We start from the raw sequence: 19,397 nt of genomic DNA on the forward strand, positions 1-19,397 counted from the left end.
TCCCATCTTTTTGTGTCTAACTGACAAACAATTTTTGATACTAAGCAAGAGCACTTCAGTCAGCAGCTGCGAAACGGGCTGTAGTGTAATCTGACGGGGCAATTGCACCTCGTCAGTGTACATACACTAAAAGTGCTTGTTTTTGCCACTGACAGGCTCAGACTGTTATTGTAAGTGTCTGACAACATTATGCAAAGGATCATACAGAGAACTAAAACATTTTTCTTTACCTTTCTCTTGATCTCTCTTACCTCTGCCTGTTATTGCGTCTAACCAAGTCTCCCTCAAGGAGAAGTCTCATTCTGAAATCTCACGAGAGTTAAGTTGTTATCGAAATCAAACAAATATTCAACACAACAAACTCGTCCTGGCACTCCTCTCTCCAACTGTCATGGCTGAATATTTAGCTGATTTTGAAAAGAACTGAACTCTTGTGAGATATTTGTAATTGAAACAAGGAAGAACACCATCATTAATTAATGTCTTCTTCTTCTTGAAAATTGCATTCAAATCTCATTTTTGCATCAGCCAATTTCAAACTCAAACCAGTGCCTCAACAAACAAGGACAACTGAGGCAGGGTCTGGAAAGATGAGATCTAGAGTAAATGGTGAGCTTAGCAACTAACATGTCAACATGAAGTCTCTGATGAGGATATGGCTTATGTCGAAACGTTGGTTGCTGTACCTTATTAAAAGCAATTATGATAACCATGGGCCCCATATCTCATTAAATGACATATTTGTGACCTGTTTTTAAAGATCTTCAGTAGGAACTCATAGGTTTGGGGCTGAGAGCCACAGTCAGGGTTGGGAAGTCAGAAAGTATTGAACGACAGACATCGGTGCATTGTTGGCTGTGGTCTTTTCATGGGATTTGTTGACAATTCAAAGAAAAATATAAAATACCAGCCTTCTCCTTTAAGTAGAAAGCTATATTAACAATATGTAAGCCTAGTTTACGTCTCTTTTCAGCCTTTGTTAATGTGAATGTTTATGTATATTAAATGGTTTCACCATATTTTACTTTCCAACTACTTTCTGACTAATTTCCCTGTGCTGTGGCCTGACCTTCATAGCCACAACTTAGCCTTCCATCTCATAAGATGCACACATCCAAAGGAAATATTCTACAAAATATCCCAAACATCGCTGAAACAACAGATTTAGGCAAACAGGGAAGATTTAGGCATGCGGCCTACAAACAGGGTCACAGTGGGGGTCACTAACACAGACTGATCCTATCTGTCTTGTTTACTGTTATTGTAATACTGCAGACTTATCTGTATCGTTTTTGGATTTGCGCTGAGAGACCATGACAAAACAGAAAAGCCAGCTGAATCACAAGTTCATAGGTGGGTCATGGCATCAAGAGTTCAACACATTGCAGTAACCTGAATAGCCTTATTGCTATGTTTCCATCTTCCCATCTGTATCTGATTGAAGTCCCTCATGATGGATTCCTCTTGTGTTTTCTGTTATTTTTGATAAGACGGGCCTTAATGATGCATCTTTGGCAAATGACAATAGGAAAAATTGCTTGAGCGTCCATTATTGTTTTTTCCATTTTTTATCAGATCAGTACTCCTATCACTGTTGTTTTTTCCTATCATTATCAAATTAAGGATAATTTTGTTGCCAGGTTTGTTTAGCAGTCAACAACTACGTACAGATGTTTCTTTATGGTCCTTGCAGAGGTCAGGGGAAATGGTGCTGTTGATTGAATCAGTTTATTCAGGAAGAAGTAATGTAGAGGCCAAACCACTTCTTTCCTTCTATAGCAAAGAGGCGTAAACTCATACCAATGTGTTGTGCCAATAAGACATTGACAAATCAGCACTCACAAGTCAGCACTCGATCGCTATGTGTGAACTGTTCAAAGACGCGTTCCAAGAGCTTGCCAAGAGCTTGCCGATGCGACACAGACACCCAAAAGATATCAAGCAGGCTAATTATCTGGACTGTTAGGGAGTCCAAACCCTGTTGTGTGAAAAGTGTTGTGACTGGCAATGAAGGGGGCAACAACAGCAGCAAGCCGTTTTAACATTTAGCTGGACTGATTATGTTTTGCAGATATCCATATTTCTTGCGTATTCTAGTGATTTGATATAATTATTGAAAAATATTAAACATTTATAATGGAAAGTCTATGAGAGGAATGTTTGAAACATATTAAAGCAATACCAATAGCAATGTGGTCAGTTATTACATGTTTTAGGTTTTGGCTAATAACTCATGAACCGTGAGGCAAAGCAAAACAATATTGGCACATTATGTTCTTTGGACAATGCCAATTCAACTGATATAGGCCATGCCCATTTGCGCCTGGAAAAATTTTCCTCCATTTTGTATATTTTGGTAAACATATTTTTTTGCTTCTTTTGGCACGTATTTCATCTAATCTTCACCAAACTTAGTATATACCACATGTCGATTACCCTGAGTAAAACTTATGAGTTTGTTTTTGGGTATCACTTACCATTTGTTTGTAATTGGTTACCAAGATTTTGACGGTGTGGTCTGATGTACTCAATGGGCCATAACTCTCCAATGCTAAATTTGATTGCAACCAAAGTTGGGAATGTTGCACATACAGCTACACTGCACAAGTGTGTAACATTTGATACAATTCTACCCACAAGGGGTGCTACTGTAATATTATAATATGATATTTCTACAATTCTGTTGTCTTTAGTAAAATTAAACTTGGTACAAAAGTTCTCCATGAGAATGTGCACGACATATTAAAGCATGGCATCGAAAGCCCGACCATGTGGCTATTAGTGAAACACCACCATACTACATATTTACTGCCATATCTCTTACATGTAATATTCCATGGCAACCAAATTAAGCAAAGTTCTACATGCTGAACAAGTCTGTAGCATTTTCAGCTGTGCTTTGCAATTTATTTCAGCTGTCAGCATTCACGTGCATTTTCCGCAGGAAATGCATTCTTTAGTTCTAATTGTAGATATCTGAAATTGCATTTTAAATTACATCATTTGTCCTGGGAAGAATGTCATTGTGGATATCTGAAATCTTCTTTTTGACTAGGAAGAACTGAATTACAGATATATGCAATATATATCCAGTCTAGCTATTAAATGTTAAAACGGCCACTTATACTTTGTAAGGATTTTTAGATATCTTAAATTTAGTTTTGGCCAGTACAGTCAAAGTTGTAGATATCTTGAAATACAATTACAATAATACAATGCAGTTTAATAAAAGAACCATTCTGACTTCTGAGAATATAATTTTGACTAGGTATAGGAGTGTGGTTCGATTACATGTTAAAATGGCTTGCTATAGGTGATGACTTCTCGTGTGTTTTTGTGACAAAACGTAGTTTGGAGACCAGACAGACTCATCTGGGATTCCTCCTGAAGATCTTGTTATGTGTGATCCCCTGTCACTGGTCAGTCATGTAGTGTGCAAACCATAACGACTTCAAGATCCCCGATTACAAGACAGAAAGTTGTGTAGTGTGAACAGTACAGTACAGCGATCTGAAGACTTTGAAAGGCATGTAGTGTGATCAAGGCATTAAGATTTGACTTGATAACAAGAAACTTGTATTTCTAATTTTACACTGCAACAAAACTTCCTGTTCATGGATAAGGAATGCAGAAAGTTCACATTACATAATTCCCAATTGTGCTTCTGTATCTTCTTAAGAAGTGCCAAGACAAGATTTCGGGAAAACATCAAGGATAGGGTAATTTTTTTTTGTTTTTGTAAGTTTTTTTTGCGTGATAAATTGCCAATGACTATCCAGTTACAATAACTGTTTCAGTGAATCATAGCACTCTAATTGAGAAAATGATGCAGTACAAATATTGTGAAATGTGTTACCATATATTTGAGTTCACAATAGTGTAACAATGGAAAGTGGACACAATTCTTCATAGGGTTTCATGAAGCTAAGAGCTGGAAAAACCCATTCAAAACATATTGTGTGATTAAGAAAACACATGGATGTCAGTTGACAAAGTTATTTTAAGATAAGATAAGACAGACCTTAACTAATCCCAAAGGAAATTCTTGTGCCAGAGATCACAAAAATTACAACAACATAAGAATAAAAACAATAGAGTAATAAATGTAGAGTGTATAAGGAGTAAATGCTAACACCAGTGCCTAACTGAATATCAATAAAAGCAAGATACATTTATTAAAATAAGTAAACTAAAATAGAAAAGTAATATTGCGCATGATATTTATGACACAATATTGATATTATTGTTCTCAATGTCTGATGTTTCAGCTGTCTTTCCCACAGAATAGGGCAGGAGTTATACAGTTTGATGGCCACTGGTAGAAAAGACCTCCTGTGATGTTCTGTGGTGCACCTCGGTGGTCTCAGTCTACAACTGAAGGTGCTCTGATATGACGCCAGTGTGGCATGCAGGGGATGAGAGGCATTGTCCATAATACTGAGCATCCTCTTCTCTGATACCTCCACCAAAGACTCCATTTCCGCTCCCAGGGCAGAACCCGCTTTCCTGATGAGCTTATTGAGTTTATTAGCATCGACTGTCTTCACCCTGCTACCCCAGCACACTACAGAGTAGAAGATGACGCTGGCCACCATTGAGTGATAAACATCTGCAGCATGGTTCTGTTGACATTGAAACTTCAGAGTCTCCTGAGAAAGTACAGGCAGCTCTGATCTTTCTTGTACAGAGCCTCTGTGTTTTTACTCCATGCCTTATTGTCTATGTGGACGCCCAGGTACTTGTATTCCTTGACAATGTCTACCTCTTCCCCTGATGCTGACTGAGTTCAGACAGGTCCTTTGCTTCCTAAAATCCACCACCAACACCTTAGTCTTTGCGAAGTTGAGTTGTAGGTGATTTAGTTCACACCATTCCACAAAACTGTCCACCACACTCTTGTACTCAGCCTCCTGTCCCCTGCTGATGCAACCCACAATGGCAGAGTCATCTGAAAACTTCTGCAGGTGGCAGGACTGTGAGCAATATCTGAAGTCTGAGGTGAAGAGTGTGAGCAGGAAGGGAGATAAGACCGTCCCCTGAGGTGCTCGCCTGCTACTCACTATTACGTCCGACACATTGATCTGCAGCCTCACATACTGTGGCCGACCTGTGAGGCAGTTGGTGATCCAGGCTGCTAGTAGAGCATCCACCTGCATGACCAGAAACTTAGTCCTGAGCGCAAACATCTTAGGCGCCAACCATAATTTATATGGTCATATAAATATATTCACATGGAATCAGGAAGGAAAGGTCTTGGAAAGCAAGCTTAAAGTCTCATACCCTATCATAATTCAAATTACAGCTGAATATCACTTCAAGGTTTACAAATCTCAGTAGGGCCCAACTCTGGTTTTAGCAAATCTCAAAAGGCTCATAGTATGTCTAACTGTCACAAGCTGTGAGCACTTGTATCAAAGGCTCAATCAATCAACTTGAAAGTGGGAAATTCTTTCAGTCCAGTAAATCAGTAAATCAAAATCTAAACAGAGTCAGTGGTGAAATTATGTTGTTTCGACAGGCTATGCCGTAATTCTGCAAATATGGACTCCAGGCTTTAATTCTTGAAAAATAATGAGGTTTTCAAGTGACATTTTTATGAAGCAGTCATCAAAAATGAGCCGCAAAAGGCTGCGGATAAATTCAACACTAAAGGCCCAGATACAGTACTGTAGCAATGGTCCTATCCTTCACCAATTGGACAATATATCATCAGTCAGTATAGATGCATGAATGCTGCTTTTATTCTCATTGTGAAAGGTGAAGACATTTAAATGCATGGAATCCTACATAAACACAAAGCTTTCTGCCATAGTTTGCACAGCTTTGGTCATTTGACTCAAGAGATTTCTAGATTTCTATTTTTTCCTCGCTTTTCTCACTGGTTTAAATTGGGTGGGGATCAGTGGAAAAAGTAGATGTCATGTATTTGCATGTACCAGTCAGAGTTAACATTTCAAACTAAATGTGATGACAGTTGTAGTGTTGTTTGTTCATGTTGCCAGGCTACTGTCAGTTACATCTGATCAAACCGCACCCACACAGTCCTGATTAAGAGGATGAACTAAGCTTTTGATAATTAAACTATAAATAAATTATATGGGTGTTTTTTTCTGACTTTTTTCTTTGATTGTTGCTTATTTAGTCTCAAATATTTAGATACCTGAATCCTCAGTCAGCAAATATACTGAGGTGTTAATAAATCAGTAGCAGTGAGTTGTTTTACATGTAAGTACCATTTTGTAACACTTCTGATGACAAGTTTGGCATGCAAACATCCTGCAGTCAGTGAAAGCTTCTCCAATCAGGCTCCTACAAGTTTCTCTGTAATCGTCCCTTGAGCCCTGTGCTCACTGACATCATCTCCCAGACACTCCTGCTGTTTCCGCCCGAATTGCCCACTACTTTATTTTAAAGGCCACTTGAGACCTCATGTAATGGCATTCCACAAACCACTGCAGTGCCCTTTGAATGTTTTATAACAACTGTCGGCTGGTCAGTCGGTTCACCACTTTGGTCCAGACTGAAATATCTTCATTGGATGGATTGCCATGAAATTACGTACCGAAATTCCTGATTCCCACAGGATGACGCTTACTAACTTTGGTGATGCCATGATTTTTCCTCTAGTGCCACCATGAGGTTCACACTTTTGTTTTTTTTATTTAAATATCACAATAATTGGATGGATTGCTGTGAAATTTGGTACACTAAGATGGTGAACATGGTGAACAGTGCTCCTGCTAAACAACAGCATGTTAGCATTTTCATTGTGAGTATGTTAGCATGCTGATGTTCGCATTTAGCCCATAGCACCTCCGTGCCTAAGTGCAGCCTCACAGAGCCACTAGCATGAAGCTTATTACAGTTTTTACTTCCTATAATGATGTGTTGTGTCTTGCAGGACTACGCTGTGTCTACTGTGCCTGTGTTAGAAGGTCTGCACCTGAAGAGCTTCTGCAGCATGGGAGGACCAGGCCTTATTGTCATCGGGTCCAGTGAACCAGCTCAAAAAGCCCTCAAAGTATGGAACTTGTGTATGTGTGTAATATATGTACAGTCAAAGCATCATCCCACTACTATGGTTTCCCCAGCTGTAGTCATAGAGACCATTCAATCAGTACAGTGGGTTTTTTTTTTTTCTAACATTGACGCACATTGACGCAGCACATTCCTTTTTTTTTTTAATTCCTTGGTTGCCTCTTGGCTCAATCCTGTTGGTATGAACAACTCTGTCCTTTTTTTTTCTCCTGTTCTGTGAAGTATTCAGCAAGCATAACACTACAAGACAGGACATCACCCGTGTTGATTCAGAGCAGACTCTCTTACTTGCAGCTTAATGGCTACTTCCCACTACAAGCACATTAAAACCACCTGTCACCTTAATCCTTCCTCATTAATTCATATTCTCAGCTAATCTGTGGGGATTGCCTCTGGCGCTCACACTCCAGCTTCAATTACGAAGGTATTGTCCTTCCATTAAACAGCTTGAGCTCATTACCGCATAAAAGGCTTCTGAATCGATCAAGCTCCATTGCAGCAATACTCAAAAAATAAAGGGGGAGGGGGATGCAGAAGGAGAGGCAGTTTGCACCCTGACAAACATCAATATGGGAGACTGTATGTGAAGGTTTTTGATGGCAAAAATGACTGAAATGCAGCGGAATATATAATGTTGTATTTACACAGCACAGACATACAACATACTGTCTTATCTAATTACATAAGTATGACGAATCAAACACACACATTCACTCTTGGCCTTGACAGATCTTTAGATTCACTGTTGCCTCCTAGTGTGATATCTCCCCCTACTGGCCCAGCCCCTAAACAGGGTTACAATGAGTCAAGTAAAAGACACTCAGAGCATCTCAGACGCAATTAAAACCCAACTATCAGACAACACATCTTAACAAGGCAAAGTACTTGAGAGAGCCACAAGGTTATACTTGTTGGTTTGTATGCGTGTTTGCATTGCTAAAGTGCACGCAGGAATTCAAGACTGTATGCAGAAATACACACGTTAATGAATTTTTATATCCCAGCATCAACTCATTAAGATTCCTGCCTGTTTGATCACCCCAGTAATTAGCTACTGGGGCGAGGAGTAGCCGTTAGCGAGACTTAATGACAAACTGCTCGCTTTCAAATTACAGATTACGTCACCCTTCTCCTGCAGCAATTAGCTCCTGTTTTAAAGGACTTTTAACGACCCTGGATTTGTAATTAGGTAATGTTCTCTTTGTGGGGGTAGCGAGATCCTATGAATGCTGTTTAATGAATTCAAAGTGCTTGTTTTGGATGTGGATGCAGCTCTTGTGGCAATGAGGCTCTCTGTCTTTGTACCCTCGCACAAAGATACTTTGTTACAAATTAAAGTTGGAGCCTTACAAATTCTTATTGTCTTTATGGACCCACAATTTGCTGCTGTAGAATAGTAACTGACAAGAGAGAGGACCTGACCTGTTTGCAGTGTGGGTTTGAAGAACATATAATTCATTTTAATGCATGTAAAAGTGAAGCACGGTAGTATTTATCATCTAGTTCTTAAAGCTGTTAATTTTTAGTCTTGTTTTGCAGTTTGGTTGAGTCTATTCAGGATTTCTTGACCTCTCAGGGCTCCAAATGTATATATGTATGTGTATAGGCCAGGTGGGCATGCACGCAATCCCCTGTCTGTGTTTAGCTCTCCCGAGAATGAGAATGCATGTTGACCGGATGGGTTTCATCATCCATCTGCTGCTGTCACCGCCAAACTTCACTCATGAAGTCATCATCCCGAAATACCTCCTCTGTCAGAGGCTGCAGCACCCACTCCCTGTTCTCTCTCACACTGTTCCCATCAAAGCGGAATCACCAGCAGGTTTTAGCTCACTACTAACCCCTTTACCCTGTTTAATTCATGAAATCATCACTCAGGGTTCACTCTTTACCTCAAGGATGTTTACACGGGTTTATAAATATTGAGGAGACAACATAGTGAAGGTCGTGACTCAGAATGAGTTGTCTAACCACCGAATCTTGATTACAAAATTCCCATATACACATGTGATTTAACAAATTATCTGAACATGGACACTGCACTACGAGCAGGAAACTTCTAACTTTTAAAATTTGCTGAGTTTTACATGTTTGTAACATACTGTATGAGGAAAGGAGCCATATATGGCACTTGAGCACAAGACTTCCTTGCCTATGATGTTATCACTGAGTCCCTGAGTCAGCTGCAGTGTCAGACAGCAGCAGCTGATACAACATCATTGGTTACAGCACTGGTTCTCAACCTTGTTGGTTCATGACCCCTTAAAACAAAGCAAGATCTATTTATGACCCACCGTCACCAGTTGCAGACCCACCAGAGAATGATTTGTTTTTTTCCTGTTCTTGAATTTTATTTAATTTCAGAGGCCTGACGAGATAAAATTATTCACTTATTCTATAAAAAAGAGCAGTATAATTTTGTAGCATAAATATTTACTTGTGTTTTCTTATCTTGTTAATTTTCTTGGGACCCTTCAGATTTATCCTGCGATCCCATTGGGGGTTCTGAACCATTAGGTTACGGTATATGACGTCTGAATTCTAGCCTTGTGAAACCTAAAATAAGAAGAAAAATATATGAAATGAATCAATTCTGCTTCAGGGCAATGTTCTGAATTCTATTCTGTCCCTCAGTATCACATCAATGTTCTGCATCCTCCTCTCCCCTTCCTTCCCCCCTAGTCACTGTATTCAATACCTTAGGGTGTAGCAATAAACACTCCACTTAGACCAATAATATTTCTAGAGTGAAATGTCAACATCATGTCAAACATCAACAGGAAGTAATTTCAGCCTCATTTCCCCTCTGGATTTGAAAGCAGTCTCAAGTAGGATTTGTCTTGTACACGCTGCTGTTGTTCATCAGTGAAAAGAAGTATTGTAAAACTTTTAAAGGTTTCCTGGGAAGGATTAGTACAATGAGCATTATAAATATTCCAAACAAGAGCCAACATACAGTTATACTGATGACCATGGTGGAAGGATTCAGAGCCAGTAAATTGTCAGTGTTTTTGTTAACTGGGTGAGATTCTCATTGCCCGGGGGGGGGAGATTTTATTACCTTCCAGTAAATATTTAGTTTAAGCTACTCTGACTGAGCACATTCTGCTGCCCAGTTACCACACTGTGTATGAACTGGACCTCAGCCACCGTCTAGAAGTAAGTTGCTGCTGATTTGCTGTAGCTTTATGCTCGGTCCAGCGCCAGGATGATTATGTAGAGGCTTGAGTTCTCAATTTTTACATTTGCTGTTACACACTTGGAGAAGATACCCTTGCCCTAAATTTTGATTTCTGGAGACCTGCGCTTTGTATCCATGACAAACTTTCCATTTTTAAAAATACACGAGCCATTAATCTGGTCTCACTGTATATGATACTACTACACCCACTGACAATGAACATAGAACGAGCAGTGCCATTAGCCAAGTTGATTTTCTTCATATTTAATTATATTTCACGGATCAGAACTTTACATGTGCGCGATGAAATTTTGCTGTAGGACATTTTCCTTACACCCCGAATAGTTTTTCCTCACTGTTTTTACTGCGAAAATGAGATGTTTTAGATACAGAGAGTGTAGCAGTAACAACTGTGATCTTTGGTGGAGTCAACGTTTACTCTCCCCTCTACCACTCTTAATCCCCCTGTGTGTGAGAGACAGTGTTGGCGGTCACGCACATGGACAGTGTTTTCATTTAGGGCTGCTGCAATCACGTAACACACCCACAAGTGACCTGGGAATGTGTCTGGTCTGGTTGCACACACACAGATACTCACACTGCCTGTACTCCACCCTGCAGCCCTGCACTCACAGAAATCCCAATGTCAGCTCCTATAAAGTTAATTTAATTGATTTTGCACTGTCAGTCATTTGCATGCCTGTCAGTTTAGTCTTTATAAATCAAAAATGAATAATGGCTTTTAGACACAAAGTAATAAGTGATTCTGACAGTTCGATACTGCATTTTCAGTCCGTTTTTGATAGAGTATGATTTTCTTTTTCATTGTTTGTTTCTAACGTCGTTGATGTAAAAGGTTCATTACTGCGGTGATGAAAGTCAGTCCTGTGACAACTTATTCCTCGGGTTTTCTATTTAATGATAGGATTTGCTGCTCATACTAACTGCACAATTGTTCTTCTATTCATTACAACCAAGCACTGTTGCTGCTGCCAGAAACATAAATTGTGTCACTTCCTGTGTGCCAAATACATTTTCCCAGGAAAGACTAATTAGTGAACTTAGAACAACATGTTTGCTATTGGGTTGGATCAGTTGGCAAAGACATCTGTTTACATGAAAATATTATTATTTTTATTTTAATCAAGTACAATGAGTGTGAGTATATATTTAACATATAATGTAAGTAATAAAATGGAAAGTAATGCGTATTTGTATACAACTAATACAGGAAAAGGCCTTTCCCGTCTCAGTAAACGCCCTGGTCCTCCCTACTGTAGCAGACCCAGTCTGTGGGAAGTGAAATGAAAACATTTTCAGCCATTTCAATCCCATTGTGCTCACAAACCACACATTTTACTCCTACATTTGTAGTTGTGTGTCATCACTCATTCGCTCACAGCCACTCCTCCAAACCCACAGATACGTCAAGCAGACGTCACACGTTTTGGTTGCAGTATGACCCTAATGGTGATATTTGCTGAATTTTATGAGTAAAATCTGATCTAAATGATAACAATTTAATTTGTAATTTCTTATAATTTATAGTTTATGATGACTTTTTATGAGGGCTGTGTTCATTAGCAGACAACAAACTTATCCCACCCATGATTAAAGACGAAGGGTGGGGAGAACAGAAAAGGACAAATAGTAGAAAAGCAAAGCAACAGAGGAGGGTAAGGAGCAGTCAGACATACATGGATGGGGTCTATATCTGGTAAAAATTTCACTTCTCAAAATACCTTTTCTGAATGTTGATGCTTTGGATTTTTTTTTACTCGCTTTCCACCTCCCCTCCCCTTCTTGTCTCTGAGGTATCCGTCCGCAGATGTTCTGCTCATAAACATTAAGAGGCACCTGCCTCTCCTCTGGTCATAACATCCTCACCCCCCGACTTCCACTTGGCAACACGGGCCTCTTCTCAGCCTCTCTCCCCCCGCCGCCTGTCCCACCTTAAACTCCTTCAGATTACATAAATAACATGACATCTGCTGAGAAAGAATGTCTGTCTGCTCCTGTGTTCTCCATTAAGCCCCCCCAGGCCCCGAGAGTGGTTTGGCGTGCAGAAGGATGTGGTGCTGCCTTTGGTATTGTGGCCTTGCTTCTGATTCAAAGTGTCTGATAGTCTGTACAACTATTTTCTGTCTGTCTCTCTGAAAGTCATTTGGACTCTCACAGGCTGTTGTTTATTTGCTTCAATGTCCATTTTCTGTCTGACTCTTACCTGTGTGTGTGTAGATCATGCAACAAATGAGTGACCATCGCTACGACAAACTGACTGTGCCTGATGACCACGCTGCCAACTGCATCTACATGAACCTGCCCAATAAGGGACATGTGCTTCTGCACTGCACAGCAGAGGAGTTTCCAGAAAGTACAAAGGTAATACTTAGCCCATTTCACATGCACACACAGTTAATAATATCTCACATCCATAATCACACGTTCATCTACAATTTTGAGGTTACACCTTTGGGAGGAAGATTCACTAGCAGGACAGACAGAATGGTTTACTGGTTTGAATTTAAAGAGTGCTTGCCTTTGTTGCTTTTCATCCTGTCCAGACCTCTGAGAAAAACAACTGGCTAGAGAGGGAAACCCTGCAACCTCTGTGGTTGTTTTACACAGACCGCTGCATATCAACCACAGCCAGCGCTGTGTTTTAACAAAGAAACCCGCAGTTTGATGTGAAGTGACCTTTTTGGCTAACCACAGACTAGAAACCAGAGTTTTAAAAAGTGTCTTAGGAAAAAAGAATTTTTGTTTCTCAGAACATTAATTATTTTTTACAGTTGATCATCAAAATAGGTCTTAAACTTGCATTAACATAGTTTTTGGCCACTTCTGGGCCACACATCAAGCTTTAAACACAACTTTGACATTTTATCACCATTTAAGAAGATGTGGCAAAATTGTTGGCAAACAGCTGCCTATTTATACATCCAGCAGACATGAAGTAACATTTGCATTTGTTTAGAGTTGTATTTCCTGCCACCTGATGAATCCAAGTCCAAAATTCACTCTCCTTTTAGCTCTTGTTTTACTGTCCATCCACGGCTGAGGAAAATGTCTTGTCTTTAGCTGCTAAATATGTTCACCAGCTATCTGCTAACTTCTGTCAGGTAGCGTATAGTCAGTTTATCAGAACTTTTTAATGGAACACCTGTTTGCTGTGAAAATAACTCTGATGAGAGTGGTTAGTTGAGGACTGTAGAATCAAAACAATGAGCTGAAAGACACTAAAACACTCCATAGAGCTTGAGGTAAACTACAGAGTTGGGTGATAATTATCTCTGGGTTCCACACTACGAGTGACCCCTTTCACATACACATAGTGATTTCAGCCATGGTCAACATGAAAATATTGATTATTGCAGCTTTAAGTATGTTAAATTTCTTCATGTACAAACATACGCAAATCATTTAATCCTTGAATAAAAAAATGCAAATCACAAAAGTATACTTTTAATGTTTGAATGTTAGACAGCGACTTATGTCTTATTCTTTTTCTACACATTACATTACCTGTTTGTGGCATTCACATTCCCAGTGGCCTGTGATCCCTGGTTCAATTCTGACTGGGGACGTTTCTATGTCTTGCAAACACTCATGACACTTGCATATTGTTTTCCAGCGTAGCACACTGTGAATGACATGTTATTGTCTTACTTTGTCTGTTGGGGTTTGGAAAGGCTGAGCAGTAGCCGTGTTATTTAGATGCTTTGGGGTCCAGATCTAAAGTCAAAAGGATCGAACCCTGCACCCTACAATCTGCAGAGACAGTGCTCAGACCTCAAAATGTACTCTGTGGTTAAAACCCCAACCTCCGCCAGTTATTTTTAGAAGGAAGAATTCACAAAATTATGCGTCTTTGGACTTGCATCTACGGTAAAGGCTCAGTTTTTTTCCAGGAAGATTAACTGAGGGAATTCAACTTGAGCATAATAAAATCTATTTGTGTATCTCATGCTTCCTGCTTTGGTAGTACCTTTTAATGGACCATTTGGAGCAATTTTTGAGAAATGTATGTTTCTTCCATGATCCAGTTTCCTTTATAACGTTCAGACCTACCAAAAATTGGATTCAAACCCAGTTTTGGTCCCAAAGCTGTGTTTAAGAAGTGTTAGCTTAAAGAAAAGTGGAAAAATGTGAATACCACAAGACATAACACAATCAGTGAAAGAGCAGAGATAGTTTTATCAGAGTAGTCTCATCATGTGTTGTACAGTACAGTAGGTCTATAGTTGGTACATGTTTCCCAAGGGAACTTGTTGCTTGTCCCTCCAATGAGATGTAGAGATTTCTCAGCACAATCACCAAGACACTCTGCAAGACTTCTACTGCTTTCAAACTCTAAACATTGTCTGTCCTAATCTCCGGTCTATTTTTAGTTTGCTCGTGAAGTTACATAAGAGTTCCACATTAACAAAAGCTGGGGGTCATGAGAGAGGATTGGTAGGGTCGGAGGGGGTGGAGACAGGGCATCTTTAATGGTTAGCAGTGGCGACGGCTCTAGAGGGCTCAGTTTGGAGATAAAGAAACTGAGCAGACAAAAGGCCCAGTGAAATATAGCAGCCCCTACTGTGTGGGACCATGCCACCCCCAACCCGACATATAAATTTCAACCGCAGTAATGAGAACTCGACTGGAAATGATCAAAAAAAAAGAGAGACTTTGGAGGCGGAGATGCTATAAACAGCAGGGGATTTACTTATGTTGTTTTGGAGAAGTTATGCGAAAGCACAACCTTCCCTGAGTTGACCCTCTGTTTATATGACCAGAAATGAGTCTCAGACCAACTATAATTAGCCTAGCATGAGAAGAGCACTAAAAGATGCAAGGGGCCTCTCCAGAATGCCTGGGTATGATGATGCTACCAATTTCAAAATAGTGCAAAAATGTATGGAAAGCTACATTTAACCCAGTTTTAAGCATTATGATGGTGGTAGTGGTAGTACAGTATAATGATGCAGTGCCATTGTTCAATAGCTGTGACATCTAATGTACTAATGTATTAGTGTCCACACAACACAAAATGTCTTGGGTAGAAGAGAATCAAGAGTTATAATAAGGCACATGAGTGCGGTGGCTTTAAACATGGCATTTGGTTCACCAGAGGCTTCGTCAGCCATATTGCATCATGAGATAAGAATTTGTTTAGTTGGTCCCTCTGGCTGTGCTGCAAGGCCTAGCTCAGTATCACAGTGAGGTTGAAGGGAGAGTTTAAAGAGAAAAATATCCTGGTTTGGAAGTCTGGTAGGAAAACACTGGTTTTCTTCTGGAAAATGTCCACAGGGTGACACACTACTTTACGAGGGTCTTTGGAGAATGTTGTAATAGTTCTCACTCCCATTCTCTTTATATATATTTTGCCGAGAGACCAGGAAACCTTTTTTAATGCTTGTTCGACTGTATCCCTCTACAGGGCTTTTATATCACAGTCCATTACAAGTTGACAAGTAGAGTAAACAAGCTTGTGTTGCATAAGTTTTCCCTTTCAGTTTATTACTGCCAGTCAATCTGTAGTTCAGCTTTTTCTAGTGAGCTTGTGGTTGTGCTGGTCAATGCTTGCACTACTGGCTCACGGATCTGGTACCCACAGACAGAGTCAGGAGGCTGAACAAGAACAGCTGTTGTCATCACAATATCTATTTTGTATTCGATTATTTCTATAATGTACGTCAGCTTTTTAATTCCCAAATACATTGTAAGACTAATCGTTTAGAAAAACAGTGGTATTTTGTTGAATTTCACAAGATTTAATTATATAAATGTATATATTATATCAGTATTTCCATTGACAGCCTTGTCTGTGTGTCCCGCAGATGTTCGAGAAGCTGAAGGACCACATGCTGATCCCTGTGTCCAACATGGAGAAGATCAAAGTGGATGGAGCCCTCACATGCTGCTCTGTGCTCATCAACAAGAAGGCCAACATCTGAGCATGCTCACCAGTGAGTCTCTCCTAGTGAGAGTGTATGTGTATGAGTGTACCCAAGCGGAGCCTGTACCCAATCACAAAGGACCCCAAACGTTTAGTGAATAATCTTGGTATATTGAAAAGGGATAGGCTGGTTTAGTAAATAATATATTAATTGGAGGCAGTCATCTATTCTTCCTTTACTCCTCAAAACACTCAAATTACTTTAAAATGTCTTGAAAATGTATGAATAGTTGAGTTGACACAAAACAGAATTAGTTTCAGATTATCAATGTTTCTTGAGTTGCATTGGAGCAAAGACGATCCTGAAGTGCAGATAAATTGAGACTTTAGGGGTTATAGTATAAGAGTTAGGACATAATGTTGTAGTTTTTTTTTTCCTTTCCCTTTAATATTTTCTATAAAAAGCAGAAAACAAAGCAAAAGAACAAGCTGTTAACCTTTGATGATGGGTCATGAATTCTCCCCATGTTAAGCCATATATGTTTTTTCTACTTATTTGCTCCTTTACAACTAATCTAAGAACTGCTAAGATAACACTTATTTCTTTGATGAAGAAAGATCTGATCCTGAAGATCCCCTCTAATGTCCATTTGTAGACAAATCCTTGTGCTTGTAATTTGATGTTTACAATCTTTTAACAGAACCACACAGAACCGAGCACTGGACCAACAAAAACAGATGGATCTGTTTGATCAATAGTTTTTGTTGCCAGTGAGGTACAGTTGTACAAGTATTGCACTTCAGATTTATGAATTACATAACTAACAGACATCTACAGTCATAAATGTAAACAGTTGGTAGATACTGTTTACATTTGCCATCTTAACTGTGAATTAATTTTAAACATGCTTGGCTATGTAATAGGAATGGTACTTAGTTTGGAATTCATTTTTCAAGAACTGTATTTGTGAGTAAGATTTAGGACATAGAGCCTGCTTTTACTGTAATATGAAAACCTCAATTTCATTGTTTCAATTTAGCTGTTTTTAAACATATATGCTAAATAGCTATTGTCTTTTTACAATTGGTGCTGAGTAAATTTCATGAACACATATTATTTCAAAACCACTAACACACAATTAGTGTATTTTTTAATTCATGACCATCTATCTGACCATTAGGATGTTTTTATTTCTCACTCTGGAAATGCAATTCTTGAAAAACCCTTTGGAGATATGAGCTCCTTGTGTGATCGCAGTGTTATGATTGTTTTTTGTGATTTATTATGATTTTGTGATTGGTATTGAAAGTACTGCCATTGAGACCTGAGGTGCTCTTACCTTTCATAACTATTGCTAACTAATCATCTACCATCCATCATACAGTACTGGAGACAATTTTTGACTGATGCTCAATAATTGCCACCAGCTTGAGAAGCTAAAATTAACCTGTTAATTGATGCTACAATGATAATCTGTGGCCATTTTGTTAAAGCAAATTTGCATCCCTCCTGGTTAGCATTTGTTTAGATTCATGTTAGGATGCAAATTTGACAAAAACAAAGTGGAGACAACTGATTAATAAGCTGTGCCAACCCCGCAGATGACAGATAAAAGCTGTCTGTGGGGGAAATCTATGTTTTCATAATTGAAAGATGAACACCGCAGTTCCTTTAATGTACGATGCCTCTATGGAAAACCAATGACCTTACTACTGCTGTATGATGTCTAAAGGCTCTGTAGTTTTCCTCACTTTGGTTCTGCCTATGCTTTGTATTACACTGGAGTTTTTCCCCCCTGTCTGGCAGTTTCTACTGCAAAACTGTCAAAGAGCATGCTGTGAAAATGATGTTTGTTCCACTAAATCCAGTAGCACCAAATGTGACTGCGGTGAGAGTTTGCACAGTGTGGAGAACAAGCTAACTTCCCTCATTTGGTGTGTGTTTCCATGTGTGTTCATGATGTTTAGCTGCCAGCAGGAGTTTAAAGGTTGTGGATGAGCTCTGTTTTAGTGGCCTTATCACTGTTGTTGCTGAATTCATGTTTAAGGCCTGTAGATGTGACATCCATAAACATGTACACTGTGCATTCGTTATATACTGTACATGTTAAAGCCCATCATGTCTGAAACTGTGTTGTTTCTCAGTGTGATTGTAAGTGAAAGTTGGGGAAATGACATCAGGAGGTGATTCAACCTCCCTCAATAGACATTTGCGTATGGGCAAGCGGGCAGTGATGAAACATGGAAAGAATTCCTGTTGGGAGGAGAGGCTTGTACGCTAGTAAACACTGACTCTTAAACTTTCTCTGTCTTTCTCTCGACTGTCTTACTTGCTGTCTCCCACCCTTTGCTATTGCCTCATAGACAATTCTGGACTAATTTATGGTCATGATATCATACAGTCTGGCAAACACTGTGGATGTGATGGCCTGCCGTTAAAGTGTGACACTAGTAGTATATTTTACAGGAGGCGGCTGGCTGGATGCAGGGTGATCGCATAGTTGCAGAACATCCAGTTCTCATTCTCACGCAGTTGCTGCAGAAACGTGAGCCAGGCAGGACTATTCAGTCTCTGTCTGGTCAGTGTGTCAACCTTTTGGTTTTAGGGAAGCATAGTCATTTTACCCAAAACTGACATCCACCCATCTAGCAGGGTTTTGAATCACCCTTTGGTTGTTCAGCTCTGAAAACAGTCTTTTCCCACTCTTTTCCCATTCTTTGTTGAGGGCTTCCACTAATCCTTTTACTAATCTGCTCACTCATTCCAGTAGTCATGATGTTGTGATTGCCCATGTTCCAACTCAGGTCTCTTGGTTTTCATACAAGTTGTGAGTAATACTTATTTTAGTCATCTGAAAAACGAGCCTTTCGTCTACTTTATGTAATAAAGTAACATCTACCATCTAATTGTGTTGTGCTTTTTTTTAAATTCAAGTTTAAATTAACCCCAGTTTCCAGGTCAAGATCAACTTAATTGTCATTTCATGCCTATTAATGTCATTTTAACAGCTCTCGACGTCATATTTACAGATATTAACCTCAAAGACAAGGTTAGTAACAAATTATGGAGGAAGTGAAATGAGGGTTCATCAGGTGTGATGAAATAGAAACCTGAATCTGGCCACAATCTAGCTGTTCTCATTTTCACTGGTGTTGAATAACAAGTATTGTCTCAGTGATGTACTCACCAAATATACTGTAAATACACTACCACCACCTAGTGACTCAGAAATGCACACACCACAGTGCAGCTGCTGTTTGGTAGGAGACAGTCTGGAGAATGTCTCACATGTT

At 39.4% G+C, this 19,397-nt stretch overlaps 1 protein-coding gene across 2 annotated transcripts in view; it reads left to right on the plus strand.

Annotated features, from left to right (window-relative positions):
- ddah1 (dimethylarginine dimethylaminohydrolase 1) overlaps positions 1-19,010 on the plus strand; it is an 80,937-nt gene extending 61,927 nt beyond the window's left edge. For both annotated transcript variants that reach the window (XM_044361686.1, XM_044361685.1), the window contains 3 exons: positions 6,902-7,021; positions 12,458-12,601; positions 16,045-19,010. In XM_044361686.1, coding sequence (XP_044217621.1) covers positions 6,902-7,021; positions 12,458-12,601; positions 16,045-16,161 — 381 coding nt within the window. In that variant the 3' untranslated portion in view covers positions 16,162-19,010. The remainder of the gene's footprint in view (positions 1-6,901; positions 7,022-12,457; positions 12,602-16,044) is intronic.
- Positions 19,011-19,397: the final 387 nt, after the last annotated feature.

Source organism: Thunnus albacares, chromosome 9 (genome assembly GCF_914725855.1).
Source record: "Thunnus albacares chromosome 9, fThuAlb1.1, whole genome shotgun sequence".
NCBI lineage: Eukaryota > Metazoa > Chordata > Actinopteri > Scombriformes > Scombridae > Thunnus > Thunnus albacares.